General features: G+C 42.5%; 3 protein-coding genes across 4 annotated transcripts; all 3 read left to right on the plus strand.

Moving 5' to 3' along the window:
* Positions 1–478: 478 nt before the first annotated feature.
* Positions 479–1,489, plus strand: LOC139667991 (metallothionein B). Its single transcript, XM_071547464.1, has 3 exons — positions 479–589; positions 700–765; positions 1,261–1,489. The coding sequence occupies exons 1-3, from the start codon at positions 565–567 to the stop codon at positions 1,350–1,352; spliced, it is 183 nt and encodes a 60-aa protein (XP_071403565.1). The 5' UTR covers positions 479–564; the 3' UTR covers positions 1,353–1,489.
* A 402-nt stretch (positions 1,490–1,891) lies between these two features.
* LOC139668051 (semaphorin-4E-like) lies at positions 1,892–9,242 on the plus strand. The gene is made up of 14 exons (XM_071547530.1): positions 1,892–1,933; positions 3,108–3,210; positions 3,682–3,827; positions 4,288–4,446; positions 4,557–4,656; positions 4,925–5,035; positions 5,278–5,426; positions 5,553–5,728; positions 6,193–6,340; positions 6,511–6,733; positions 7,245–7,363; positions 8,002–8,168; positions 8,285–8,349; positions 8,512–9,242. Exons 1-14 carry the CDS (start codon positions 1,892–1,894, stop codon positions 9,240–9,242), a joined length of 2,439 nt encoding a protein of 812 aa, XP_071403631.1.
* Positions 9,243–10,976: 1,734 nt separating this feature from the next.
* steep1 (STING1 ER exit protein 1) lies at positions 10,977–12,843 on the plus strand. 2 transcript variants are annotated; one of them, XM_071547407.1, is made up of 3 exons: positions 10,977–11,339; positions 11,382–11,411; positions 11,998–12,843. In XM_071547407.1, exons 1-3 carry the CDS (start codon positions 11,097–11,099, stop codon positions 12,358–12,360), a joined length of 636 nt encoding a protein of 211 aa, XP_071403508.1. In that variant the 5' UTR covers positions 10,977–11,096; the 3' UTR covers positions 12,361–12,843. The 2 variants fall into 2 exon arrangements, with proteins under 2 accessions (XP_071403508.1, XP_071403504.1); XM_071547403.1 differs by having other exon boundaries at positions 10,977–11,411; positions 11,998–12,842.
* Positions 12,844–14,997: the final 2,154 nt, after the last annotated feature.

Raw genomic sequence — 14,997 nt, forward strand, 5'->3', positions numbered from 1 at the left:
ATTTTTGATTTGATTTCTTATAAATCATTATGCACACCAATTCAAATATAATTTCATTACCTGTAAAGTAGATTTTCTCAGATTGTGAACAGTTTTTACGTGTGTGATAATATTTAAAATTTGTCAGGTTCATTTTTTTGGTGAAATGCCCCTTTAAGTATCAAAAGTAAAAGTATACATTCTACATGAGGTGCTTGTATTTTAGCCATTTTAATTCACACACTGATTCCTCTCTCTTACAGCTATATAGCAGGCCCAAACCTTTAAAGTGTGGCCTTGTTATGAAGTTATCATGTTTTGTAACTATAGATGTTAGATAAATGAGGGAGTAAAACGTGGATTATCTGTTCAAAATATTTAGTGCAAGCAGAATACAAGTAGCTCAAATACTGAAGAAATCTACAGCACAAGAGTTTGCACAACAGTTTGCACCCGGTCCCGTTCCTCACCGGACGCTATAAAAAGAGCCGCTCCCTCCACCGATACACACAACACTGACTCACTCGAGACAGACACACACCAGCCTGATCGCTCAAGAAAACGACGACACACACCTGCTGAAACATGGATCCTTGCGACTGCTCTAAGAGTGAGTTTTATCCCTCGACCCTTTTATTGTGTGTTTTCATATTTCCAGATGTGGTTTTGTTTAGTGATATGGATGATGGAGAACTGACCTGTCTTCTTGTTGTCGACTAGCTGGAACCTGCAACTGCGGTGGATCCTGCACCTGCACAAACTGCGCCTGCACCACCTGCAAGAAAAGTAAGATTTTTTGTTTTTATATTTCGTAGTCAATGTTTAGCCTACATCTTGGATAATGTGTCTCTGACGTTTCGGTGGGACCCCACCGATGGTCTGGAAGTGGGAGCTTAATCCACTTACAGTGTCTTAATGGATGTTGTTGCCCTTAGTCTGGTTTGTGTGAGCACCCTAAGCTATATCAACCTGGATTTAAATAGACACCTGTCTTCTCTCTCAGCACTCTGTAAAATGTGACTTCAGTTTTTTACAGTAGCCTATACAAAACCAAGTAACGTCGAGGAATCTCTTGGCCTCAAATTGTTTGCCTGTGAATATACCCAGGTGTCTCTAATGATGATCAAGCCATTGGCTGATCATGACCCCCCCCCCCCCCCCCCCCCCCCCCGCGTGCAGTAGCCAAGTCCTATGAGAAATGAGAACAGTCTAATGGGACACAAACTGATGTGTTCCCCTTGCGTCACTGACTGGAGGTTAATTATGTCTGTCTCTCCTCAGGCTGCTGCCCATGCTGCCCGTCCGGCTGCAGCAAGTGCGCCTCCGGCTGCGTGTGCAAAGGGAAGACCTGCGACACCAGCTGCTGTCAGTGAGGCTCCGACCCTGACTCTGCCTTCATGAAGCCGATCAACTACTGTAACTCAAGATGCCCTTATTGCAGTTGCAACTGTCTAGAGTAGATGTTTTTGTCCTTTGATTTCGATGTGAAAATAAAACTGATTTTCCTCTACGAGCGTGTGTTTGCAACTTATTGGAAGCATAGTGCCATGAAAGTGGGCGAAGACGTGTCAAAATAACTGGGATTAATAAAATCAACACTTGGATACCAACTCTTACTCATGATTCTGAACTTGCATTTAAGTTGTCATCAGGAATAATAAGACAATGCTGTGACTTCATTTAATAAAAAGCCACAGGTTTGAATTTGGGGAAAACAGAAAAAATAGGGTTGTTTCAAAAAGTTCATGTGTCAGACGGGATTCACAGCAAAATCCTATTTTGAAAATATGAATGACCTCTGTGTGGTTGATGCTGATGTCCCTCTCAATGGACAGTAGGAGCAGAGAGAGCTCGCTCGGTATTTGAGCAGCTCACGTGCCCCTCTGGTGAGACATTACGGCAAAAATGAAGCATGGAAGGGGCCGGAGCCCCGGTGGCTCAACAGGTGGAGCGCGTACCATTAAGGCAGCAGCAGGGGTTTGAATCTGGCCCATGCCTCTGCTGCATGTCATCCTCTCTCTCTGCCCTGCAATCTCTACTGCCCTGTCAATAATAATAAAAAAAAAAAAAAATGAAGTATTGGAAGTGGCCATTAGGGCCTGGATCTAACCTGGTCTCCCCTAGGCTGGAATTGTATTGTGGTGAGTTATTGTGCTGTTGTGACTTTTCAATTTATCCTTTGAAAAGTCATCCATTTTTAGATTGAATGTATTGCAAAAATGAATGTGTTATTTGAATGACATTTAATACTTAGAACTTTATTTCTATTTAGAGTATGGAGTGAAAAACAAATTAAAAGATGGTGAGAGGAGAGAAATCAGCATTTATCTTCAAAAATATTCTTTATTTGTGTGATGTTGACTAGAACAGGGATCTAAACCTCACTAATCATTGTAATCAAATCTCTCAAGCAGCACATGGAGGAAAACTGATGTGGTCCTAGTGTAGCCTCTCTCTCGCTCTCTGATACACACACACACACACACACGCACGCACGCACACACACACGCTTCCCTCTCAGCTAACCCTTTCAGATTTTGTGTTTTTACAGGTAGGCTACACGCACCGCACTGAAATTTACTTTCACTTTCAGATCGCGGCCGCGGTTCGTCCAAAAATTAACCTTTTTTATTTATGTATGTATTTGTTTATTTTATTTTTTTTGACTCAATTGTCAAACTAACCCTATTTGCTGCGAAAAAGCGTCTTCACGCGCCTGTGCCTTTGTGACGCCACAGAAGGCTATGCACTTACCTGTTGAGCAGAAGATGATTCTGACCACATTTCAACTCGAGTTTGATAAGACAAGATACAAGAGACGAGACAAGAGAAGAGCGAGACGAAAAGAAGATCTAACAACAGGTGAACTAGATAATATAGAGACAGATAGAGATAGAGAGAGAGAAAGACTGGTTGAGAGAGAAATTGATAGACTGACATAGGTATTGATAGAGAGACTGATAGAGAGACTGAATCATTGACAACAGTCATGACAAATAATTTCTGTTCTTTACTGAACAGTGTGTAATTAATAACTATGAATCTTCACAACAATGTTCACACTACACTTAAATAGGCTAACTGATGTTGTAACCTTGGTGTTCACTGGTGTGTTCTTCCCACCTCAGGACAAGATGAGGCCATCCGTGGTTGTCATCTGTTTACTCCTCATCCTGGGCGAAGGCAGTACTTTGGCAAGCATCCAGCCCCGCAGGAGTGTTCCCTGCCATGGTGAGACTTCTTCTCCTGATCCTCAGCACAAATGTAGATGGCACCTTGGGGGGTCAAAGTTGAAATGAAACACATGCATATCACTGATTATAGATAGTAAACTTTCAAATTGGGTCATCACAGCAGAAAATAATAGGAGACAGTAACAACAAAATAGGATATATTTAGGAACAGAGAAAAGTGGAGGTATTAAATTCAACATAACCAACAATTTCAGCGTTGTTATATGACAGAAACGTATGAAAATAATATGTGAATTGCAGCATAAGACAGCAGTAAAACATACTGGGACAAGGAAAAATAAAAGGAACCATATGTGCAACATGAACGTATATGTGAAATATGAAATATAGGCTATAAAGTATGAACATAAAACATTTGAAAAATATGAAATGATGATATAAATGAAAAAAAAAGTGAGATTGGATGAGATTTCACCTCTTGCTGTTTGTGTTTTTTAATCTGGTTTAGAAATAAACATGAAGCGCTTCGCGGACCCGGGTTTTGCCAATCTGAGCTCTCTGCTGGTCAGAGAGGACGCTGGTCATCTGGTTGTTGGAGCCAGAGGTACCGTCATCACCCTCAGTATGGACGACATCTCCGACAAGATCAGTGAGGTACGATCCTCTGTTTGGACCGTCTGGGCTACCGTACGCCACACACACAAACAAGTTTTCTAGGCCATTTCAGAATCACCAAGGACATTAAATGTGCAGGAATTAGTGTGGTGACATTGGTACAGACACAAATTAGCATATTGCAGTTTCACGTACTGACACACATGGTATAGCATACAACCTCTAGCAGACTAACACAGATCCACAGAAAAAGGAGGGTTCTTTAAGAGTTCTTAAATTTTTTTCTATATGGGACCATAATGACGCAAACAACCCTATGATTTGTGAAAGGAAAAACTGGCAAATCTGAATAAATAACCCAGTGTGGTTCTTAAAAAATCTGTGGGTATCTTCTAAGCGATGGAGAATATAGATTATGGACTTACAGACGTTTGATTTCGCTAAATTAAAGACAGTTGAGTGACCTCTAGGAATCATCTCCAATTGTCTTTTCTTTCAGACCAAATGGGCTGTCAGCCCAGAAGACAAAGCTCTCTGCCAGATGAAGGGCAGAGATGCTACGGACTGCGAAAACTTCATCAAGGCCCTACACACAACTCGGGATGGAAGGATGCTCGTGTGCGGCACGAACGCTTTCAATCCTGTGTGTAACTACATGGTGAGTATTGTACACTTAGGTGATAAAAAATGGGATAGATGGATTGATTGATTAATCGATTTGGCCCTGTGTACCAAATGAAAATTAAACATGAATGTCTCCTCCACCAGACCTTTGCTGACGGACAAGTCATCCTGGAAGGGAAACAGGTGGCAGGAAAGGGGACAGTGCCTTTTGACCCCAACCAACGGCACACCTCCCTTATGGTTGGTGAGTATAGTGGAGTTAACAGATCCTCCTCCTCCTGATATGGTTGTTTGCCACAGTGTGAAGTCTTATAGAGGTCTTCTTTTCATGGTCGAATCTAACCAGTAAATAACAACTTGCTTCTCATGTCCTCTGACCATGAAAACATTGATTGATTTGAGGCAGTGAGGACTTTTCCATACTAGCTATTCAATTTGAAAGACAGATGAGAATAGAGCCCGGATTCCGGTTTTGAATTGTGATACTCAACTGTTTCCTTTCCACTTGACAGAAAACGTTTTGTACTCGGCCACCTCCTCCAACTTTCTGGGCACAGAATCGGTGTTCCAGAAAAACGCACCGATCCCCCTCAAGACCGAAAGCGACCGTTTCTGGTTAAACGGTAAGCTCTCCTCTCCTCTGTTTGTGAACATGTAACTACACATCTAGAGTGCGGTGCTGTGAATAATTCTATCTCCAACTATCTGAATGTGTGTTTCATAAGACAGATGATTTGTGGAATAGAATCATAGAATAGAATCTTCTTAACATTCGTATTTCAACAGTGCAGCTTCAGACCTTGTAGAACCTCAGTGCCCCTGTTATCTCATATCTTCAGTTTTCTGTGTGCTGTCATGGTTTCAGATCCCACCTTTGTTTCAATGAAACTCATTGAAACAAGTAAAAACAGCCAGGAAGGTGAAGACGACAATATATTTTTGTTCTTCACTGAGACGGCCGTGAAGAGATGGTCAGCCAACACCCAGGTGTCCAGGATTGCCCGTGTGTGCAAGGTAATCATGTCTGCAAAGTCATTGGATACAATAGTGTGCTCTACCTTCACATAGGTGGAATTAAACCTCCTTTAGTGGACAGTGTAAATCCAGCTGATGTAACTGACTGCGTGTGTGTTGTCCTAGGGCGACATGGGGGGCCGAAGGACCCTGCAGAGGAAGTGGACGTCTTTCCTGAAGGCACGTCTGGATTGTCCTATGGGCCAGCAAGGCATGCAATCCCTGGTCCAGGACGTCTTCCTGCTCAAAGACCAAAATGACTGGAGGGACAGTGTCTTCTATGCCACCTTCACTTCTGACTTGTGAGTTGTCTTCCTCAGTCTAGTCTCACTGTGGGATTATAGTAGTCTGCAGGACAAGATTTTACTGTAGTCATTGTCACTGTTAAAATTGTTGTTGAGGGAGGTGACAATGTTTGCAGATGATAACATTTTTATTAACATGTTAGTAGTTAGAGTGCTGACCAAGGATCTCTGGCTAGGGTTCCTCTGACCATCCCAGTCATTATGAACTGAGGGTGACCAAGGATTAATGTTCAGGTCCCTTTAACCATCTCAGTCAAAATGAAAGGACAATATAGCTTGTGACCTCATCATTTAGGACCTTGATACAATTACATAACTGTATAAAGTCCATGTTTCATGTGTATACCGTATGTGTGTAGTAGTTGATTAGCACTATAACATAATATGTAGAAAAGATATAAAGATATATAGACATATAAATATAGTAAGATATAATGGGAGCTTTTCTGAATCCATGACAGGAAGTCCTCAGCTACTTCTAGCCAGTCTGCCGTCTGTGCATATAAGCTGTCAGACGTCAGCCGAGCGTTCAGCGGAAGGTTTTTGACTCAGCGTCATGGGAAATGGGTCCCATATACTGGAGAGGTGCCAGTTCCCCGCCCTGGATCAGTAAGTATCAAGACTAGAAAGATTCAAAGTTCAAAATCTCATTATTTACTGCAGTCAGTGAACACAACTTTAGGAATACCTTAATATTGAGTTGTACAATTCATGTCATCAAGTTCACTCAAGGTTCACGTCATTATCAAATCTAATCTGCTTCTGTCTTGTTCTTGCAGTGTATTAACAACGCCATGAGGGAAAAGGGTGTGAGGTCCTCTCTGGACCTCCCAGACAAAACACTGCAGTTTGTTAAAAATCACCCACTGATGGAGCAGGTTGTCCGACCACTGACCGGCAGGCCTCTGCTGGTCAGGACAGGGACCCGGTTCTCCAAAATTGTTGTGGACCGAGTGACATCGTTGGATGGAGAACAGCATGAAGTCATGTTCATTGGCACAGGTACTAGGGCTAAAAGATATTAAGAATATTGTACTTGATTCATGGACCAAAGATTACCCGGAGCACTAAAACGCCTTGTTTAGAAATCCATTTTGGACGCCCCTCTCTCTTAAGCAATTCATTGCAGCCTCTGTGATTTGGAAATTGCAAGATCATATTGTGATTTTGATTTTTTTTTTTTTTATTAATTGTTGAGCTCTAACAAGTACACAACTAGCATGTGCAGCCATGCATTTATACAAAGCACACAAATCACACAGAATCACACAGACGGATGAATAAGCTATCTTATTCACATTTATGATTAAGACACTTTGCTGATGCTCTTATCCAGAGTGACTAACAGTAAGTGCAACAGTAGAATAAGCTTCAATTCCTAAATCACCCAAATTACAATCAACCAAACATAAGGAGTGCAAAGGTCAAGTTGACTTTTTACATATGACATCCTCCTAATGGAGCTGTAATCCATCCTTCCATTCATTAATTCATTCTTCCTCCTCACCCTCAGACTCTGGATGGCTGCAGAAGGCAGTGAAGTTTGATGGAGAGGACGGCCGCATCATCGAGGAGCTGCAGCTGTTTGAGACCCCACAGCCTGTCAACGTGCTCCATCTCTCCTCCAAAAGTGTAAGGATGTTCACAATACTCAAACACACCGTGGTGATTGATTGATAGATTGATTCACTCTGTTTCTGTCAGGACTAGCTGCAGTAGCTGCCACTATCAGCAGGCAGTACCAATGTTCCCTTTACGCCAGTGGTGTCCAGACTATACAGGTTTCATTCCAAACACTCCAATCTGCTAAGTTGCAGTTTAATCAGTAAAATCAGAAGCATTTGGTTGGAGTGAAAAACCTGTATATTCTGGACACCGGTGGCTTAGAAGGAACCCGGAACAGTACGTTTGTGCCACTCTTTAACACTTAGAAAGAACCACAACACAGAGTAACAACTACTACCAACCTTACTATTGGTACTTTCTCTATTTTCATTCTGGTTGTTGTAGTAAACCTTCAGATTTCTATGTAGCATCAAACCCTGCCTCCTCTTTCTTATGAGTGGTTGGCTCACAAATAAAGCCCTCTGCCCTGCCTAAAAACAAACCAGGCACAGCATCTTTTTTCAAAGCGGACACTGCCCATTAATTTCTTTGTAAGAAAGGCAATGCAGTTTGAAAAAGCGCAATAGTGTGAACACCGCCTTAAGTGGGGAGACAAGTGTGTGTGTCTATATGCTGTACTGTAACCTGTGTTGCTGTCTCCATAGGGCCAGCTATACACTGGGTCCCATAACGTTGCCGTTCAGATTGACGTTAGGGACTGCAGCCGCTACTCATCCTGCTCTGACTGTATCCTGGCTCGAGACCCATACTGTGGCTGGGACCTGATCAATGGCCGATGTGCACCTACTGTTGGCACATCATCTGGATTTATGTAAGTAGGCTACAAGCTCTTATGATACTTTCCTTTGCCAAATTTGTTTATTGGGTTTTCAGAGTGAGTCCTTCTCTGATGTGGCCTAATTCAAAGAGCTGTTTCTCATCTTGCAGGATTCAAAGTCTTACTGATGGAGACGTCAGAATGTGCCCGACCTCTGAGAGTAAGTTGAACATTCGTGTACATACGTACGACCTGTTGTCAACTCAAAACGTGCTTTTATCTCTAGCCAGTGTTTGAAACAGAATCAATCAATTACCTTCTTCTTTGACATGGACCTAGATACTTGCTGAGTCTGAATGTTTGTGTGTGTTCCCTACCCCAGTGAAAGTGAACCCAGTCATTATCCGCTTCACCATCGGGATATCCCTGATCGTCCCATGTTCCCCGGAGACCAACCTGCCGGTCAGCTGGCAGTTCTCCGACAGCGTCCTCCTCCCAGGCCCCCGACACACAGTGCTCAGCCAGGGTCTTTTCATCACCGAGCCCACCGAGTTAGACGCCGGCCTTTATACCTGTGAGACTGTGGAGACAATCAAGGAGAATATTCATCGGCAGACCGTGGTCCAGTACCTTCTCCTGCTACCGGACAACGGAGGTATTGTCATCTACATGGAGATGGCTGTGATGGCCTTGGTTGTTGTCTTCGGCATGGCAGTATTGGCCGGATGCGGCGTACTGGTGATCGGAGTGGCAACGGGACACTGGCAGAACAGGGTTTGTTGTGGAAATGAGAACAGCAACAACGAACACTGTGTGATCACCGTGACGCCTGACAGTATCTGTGACCAGGACGAGGACCGCCAGATGGGAGACCTGGTTCACTGCGACCAGGCTGAGGACCGGCAGAACGGGGAAGAAATCAGTACCACCCAGGACGACAACAGCAGGAGTGATGGGAGCATTGCCATAGAGGAGGAGAGGACCGTGGATACTGGGAGCATGGGAACTGTACTCATCCTCCCAGAAGGTACCGTGGCAAACCAGGCTGAGGAAGAGGTGGTAGAGGATGGGGAGAACAACAATAACCACAACAACAACAACTATGTGGTTATTGAGATGGCAATGTGATCCACTCCTCCACCATTCAACCCAGTGTATGAGATTTAGAAAAGTTGGCCAAAAAAAATAAAATAAAAAAAGTTGGCCAAAAGAAATAAATATTAAAAAATATTAACCAACTGTTGTCAACTGTAGCCTTACTCACTTAGCCATTGATACCAAGCACTTGTCTCATCTCATTCAGAAGCACTTTGGTGCACTCATTAACAGTTTCTCACATTATTTCCCAGAGGAGAGACACCTTGAGTTGACAGAAAAACGATGGATTAAAAATCCTTTTGAATTCACGGAGCCGGAGACTCTGGTGGAGCTCAATCTGACACGCATCAATGCCACTATCCGCATTCTGGCTCAGTGTCTCGTCAGAGTACCAAGCCCTCATCCAAACGACTAGTCTGCTTTTGCTGACATTCATAACGACCTAAAAGTGTGAAGTGAGGTTTTCTGGCATCTGTGTTCAGGTTATTTTTATTCGGTTTTGCACTTTAAAAGTTCTACTAAATTGAAGTGTTGCTTTTAAAAGAAGATATTCTTCAAACTCTAGTCTACAGTAAAATACATTTTCAATGTCATAGCATTCGTAAAAGTTGCGTCATATATTGCACCACAGTAGTACTTTCATAAAAGTCCAGTATGAACTTATGAAACGTTCTGAGGGTATGTGTGTGCGTACATGTCTGTTTGTGTATTTGTGTATGAGTATGTGTGCGTGTTTCTCCATATGTATAGGAACAATTCCATATGGCCTATACATACTACACTATTAACATGAACTCAGTCTCTTAACGCATTAAGGAGTTAGTTTCAAGAAAATCAGTTTTCCTCATTCATATGTAGATGTATGCAGCACAGCGCTCCAAAACCTAACCAGATAATCTACTCTATAGGGGGAACTTGAGATGTAAATACGAAGCTGTTGTTGACTTATTGTGTTGACGAGAATGTATTTACACACAGATGTGTACCATGGTGGATGCAGTCCCCTTCTGTGCCACTCAGTAACAAATATACAGTATCACCATGTTTTGACCTGCAATTGTAGCGCCCCCCTTTGGCCAATCAGTGTAAAGGACGAAGGGACACTACACCCCCCAAATTTCATCATGTGGGACAAAAAAATCCCATTAGACATGTAGTTTACCACAATATAATGTATACTGGTAGCCTGAAGGTTACAGTAGCAGGCTTTTGACTGGGAGGTTGCTGGTTCAAATCCAGTGAACAGCAGGGAAAGTCTGAGTGACATAAGGGAAAAAGTCTAATTCTGTTAAACAGACTGTCAGGTGTTGTTCAGGCCTGGCTTGCTGCAAGGTGTCTGAAGGTCATTAGCTGCGACTCTGTATAGACACTGATCCAACCTTGGGTCTAATTTCACTGTGATGCAGAGGGGCAGGATATATGAAACTGGACGATCAATACGCCATGAAGATACTTACAGTCTTATGAAATGTTGATGCACAGGAGTTTTCATGACCGGACCAGTGATGCTAGCTAATTTAGTCATTTCATACCCTGGATGGCCACTGTCAATACGCTGTTTATAGCTGACCATGGTGGAAATGTTTCAGACTTATTCAGCTCATGGTTAAAGCCTAATACACGTAACAAGCCAGGGGACAGCGACATCGGTTGGCGAATTACGACGTGCGACACAAAATGCCTTTCACAACGTTTTAACCAGGCGGAACGAAAAACAGACATCCATGGTTTCTAGTAGGAACTGTTCCAGTGACGCCCACAGGAAGTCTTGTGTCGTTTTTGTGTTGACGAACAAACTTGGCAAGTCTTGCAGTGATGTATTAGAAGTATAAGTTACCGAAAACATTAACAGTATAACATTAATCGATATTAAGTGGCTAAACCATGCCGAAGGTCGTCTCTAGAAGCGTCGTCTGCTCGGACACCAGAGACAGAGAGGAGTACGACGACGGAGAGAAACCGCTTCACGTCTACTACTGCCTGTGCGGCCAGATGGTTTTGGTGCTGGACTGCCAGCTGGAGAAGCTGCCCATGAGGCCCCGGGACAAGGCCCGGGTGATAGACGCGGCCAAACATGCCCACAAGTTCTGCAACGTGGAGGAAGACGAAAACGTTTACATCAAAAGAGCCGAGGGCATCGAGAGGCAGTACCGCAAGAAGTGCGGCAAGTGCGGCCTGCTGCTCTTCTACCAGCACCAGGTGAGCCGATCCTCACGTTACTGTAACTGAGTAGGGTTTTTGTGTAGGCTACTTGTTCTTTTTGAGTATTTTTCAGTAATGTCAGTAATTTTACCTTTACTTAATTACGTTTTTACTTAAGTATTGTACTTAACTACATTTTAAATCACATCCATTAACGTTACAGAGTACAAATTTTGTGCCTCCATAAGCATCAGAAACTAGATCATGGTAAATTGGCCAATTGAGGAGCCATTCACAGTGAACAGTCAGTCAGTCAGCAAAGAAGAGAAGAATAATCTGTCTGAATTTTATTTATTGTGCACTTTATTTTGTAATTTCTTATTTTTTCAACTAAAAGAATGAAGTTTGAACTCTGTCCTCTCATCATTTTAGAATCACATGGGAAAGATCACATCTAACAACAGTTACTTTTCTAAACAGTAACTCAGTAACTTTTACTCTTCAGTACATTTTAAATGAGCTACTTTTTACTTTTACTTAAGTAGATTTTTACACCAGTACATTTACTTCTCCTGAAGTAAAATATCAGAAAACACTACTTCTACTTGAGTAGGACATTGTGGTACTCTTTCCACCCCTGCAGGTGAAGAACACCCCGGTCACCTTCATCATGGACGGAGCCGTGGTCAAGTTCGGACAAGGCTTTGGCAACACCAGCGTCTACAGCCAGAAGCCGCCGGAGGCTCCCAAGAAGGTCCGCGTCATGATGACCAAGCGGACCAAAGACATGGGCAAGTTCAGCTCGGTCACCGTCTCCACCATCGACGAAGAGGAGGAGGAGATCGAGGCCCGGGAGGTGGCCGACTCCTACGCCCAGAACGCCAAAGTGATCGAGAAGCAGCTGGAGAGGAAGGGCATGAGCAAGAAGAGGCTGCAGGAGCTGGCCGAGCTGGAGGCCAAGAAGGCCAAGATGAAGGGTACGCTCATCGATAATCAGTTCAAGTAGAGGATCCTGGGACCCTCGGGAGGAGTGGAGTCTCACTGTGGGACGCAGACTCCCAAAACACATTGTGACTCTTGTCCTGTGGAGACCCATCCATAGGGGAGCCTGGAACTCAGCTGGGGTCCTGATCTGTGCAGTGGGGGCCAGCTAAGAGCTTTTCATTCGGTGGCCAGCGTGAGACCAGCAGCTTGTCTGGGACCAGCAGCTTGTCTGGGGTGGCATTTGCTCAGTGGCACCTCCATCCCATTTAGAAAGGACAAGATTAAGGAGTTTTGACCGATAAAAAGGGCTTGATGTTGTGTGTGTGTGTGTGTACATTTGTACATTTTGAATGGTGGAGCTGGGGTGAGGCTGAACTATTAGTTACATTATTTACGTGACACAACATATTGATCTGTAAAGCTGTTGGAAATGTTTTTTTTTTTTTACCAAAATTGTAGATAAAATAAACTGGTTCAAATCAACTGTGGTATTTTCTTCTACAAATTATGCTCGGTGTAATATTCACTGACTAGAAAATATTAGGACCATCTCATCCTGTCCATGAAACAGACTGAGCAATTGAATCCAAGTGTTAAATCTCCCTCCGGCTTTCAGGGGAAATGTAGAGAAGACAGATGCAAGTTAAAAGTTTTTCAAGCTTTGAGACACAAGTTTTGTAACTACATTCGGATTAATAAATTTGATACTAGAATATCCATAAGTCATGAAGTGATCTGATTTGTAAAGAGAGAGTTTCACATTGTCTGTGTTTCTGTGTCAGACAGTCATTCATGACAGAGAACATTGGTTAATGTAGGCCAGTGTCTAACTGGCAGGTCACGCTCTAAAAGTGGGTCAGAAAACAGAGGACGAGTTAGACAGGAGAATAATGTGTTCTCTAATAGACTGGGTCACAGTTTGGTCAGTTTGGATCCTGATACAACCTCACTGAGAACTTCAGATGTAGGCTTTTCATTCTCTATTAGAATAACATTTTATCAAAATATTTACTGGCTATACAAAAATGCAATTAGAAAATGTATTGTACAGAATACTTACAAGATAATTATACTTGTATGTATAAGGTATTACAGGTAAACATTGCTGGCATAGGTAGGCAATGATGGGCTAAAAGTCTAAATTAAAATTCTTTATACAATACAAATAGAAATAAAATAATTGTTTTAGTCCAAACACTTAAGCATTAGGCCCTGGAAGAGTCCCACAGTTAATAGCTGACATTCCCAGAGGTCACAGTGAGCCTGGCGAGAGTAGATGAGCGAACTGGAGGGAAACCTTTAAATATTTATCATAAGATATTCATATTGGATTTGGTTAGTTAAAAGTCGGCAGGCTACTCGACCAATACCTTTTGTTCTTTTGGAGCAAATATATTACAATTTTGCAGCTTCTGTTCCATTCATCCAAATACTAACTTGCACATTTGTAAATCTTCTCTGTGAATTCAAATGTAGGACACAAGTGTGTGACTATGTTCCGAGACGGTAATTCCCAACATTGAAGTTCTCTGGTGTTTTGGTACAATAACAGCTTCATACATCTGTCTTCCATGTCCAGAGGCTCAAGTCAAAGATAAGCTCATGCTGAGGTCAGCTGAATGTCCACAAGCTCCCTGAAACCACAGGTTAGGCTGAAGATCTGTGTTTTCTGTAGTAAACAATCACAAGCACTGCTGTGGGCTGTCTCTTGTTCTGCGTTGTATAACAGACAGAACAGATGTACATGTTATTATATAATGATGTAGCTCTGGGGGTTTGTACTCTACTCAACCAGATCCCTGTTTATCCTCACAAAGCAGCAGACTAGCCTGGATCCAGCCCACAGAACTGGGCATTTTCATTTTTCATCAGCCTTTGTGATTCATGAGACAAGAGGAGGCAACAGAGAGGAATATAGGGAAGCAAGAAAGTAAAGTCTGTCAGCCTTTTTTAAATTCATGTCTGACATTTGTATGATGTGGGGACCCACCAGACACTTACTCAGGGCCCATTTGGGGTCAAAACCCTTGTTTAAAGACACAAATCTATAGATGTTTCTTTTCAGAGCTGATCCAGTTTTAAATGCCTTTGATCAAGAGCAAAATGTCCTAACATTTGGGGTTAGATTGGGTGAAAGACATTGTGGTCAGAGGGCAATACATTGAGTCAGTAGACATTAGCCTCTATGTAGGTGAAATACCCAAATGTTCATGATTTAAGTTACCTTTAAATATAAATACCAGTTTTCCTTTCCTACAATAAATATTTTGAAATGACAAATGTATATGGTGGGAAGACTTTTGAATAAACTATGAAGCTAATTTAACAGTGCAAATGAAGTTGTTTTTCTTAATTATTTAAAAATGGCGAGGCAAAGCTTTTCATCTCAGATTTCGACTATGTCATAGTTTACCAGTAAACACTTAGAGATCAAATGTGAGTGTATTCATTTACTAACCCTCACAGCAGTGATCTCCCTTGACCCCGGTGAGTTTGGTGCCTACACACCATGAAGTTGTTATTTCCCATATCATATGACCTGGTTAACCTCAAAGCAGTGATTCTTAACTTGGGGGTAAACAGTGAGATGATTTTGGGTATGATGTGTTGAGATGATTTAAAGAAAATATATTGCTAAAATACATGATGAATTCTCTTT

This window comes from Centroberyx affinis, unplaced genomic scaffold (genome assembly GCF_046629955.1).
Source record: "Centroberyx affinis isolate AG114_WGS23_722 - 3 ecotype Tasmania unplaced genomic scaffold, CSIRO-AGI_Caff_v1 ptg000270l_1, whole genome shotgun sequence".
Lineage (NCBI taxonomy): Eukaryota > Metazoa > Chordata > Actinopteri > Beryciformes > Berycidae > Centroberyx > Centroberyx affinis.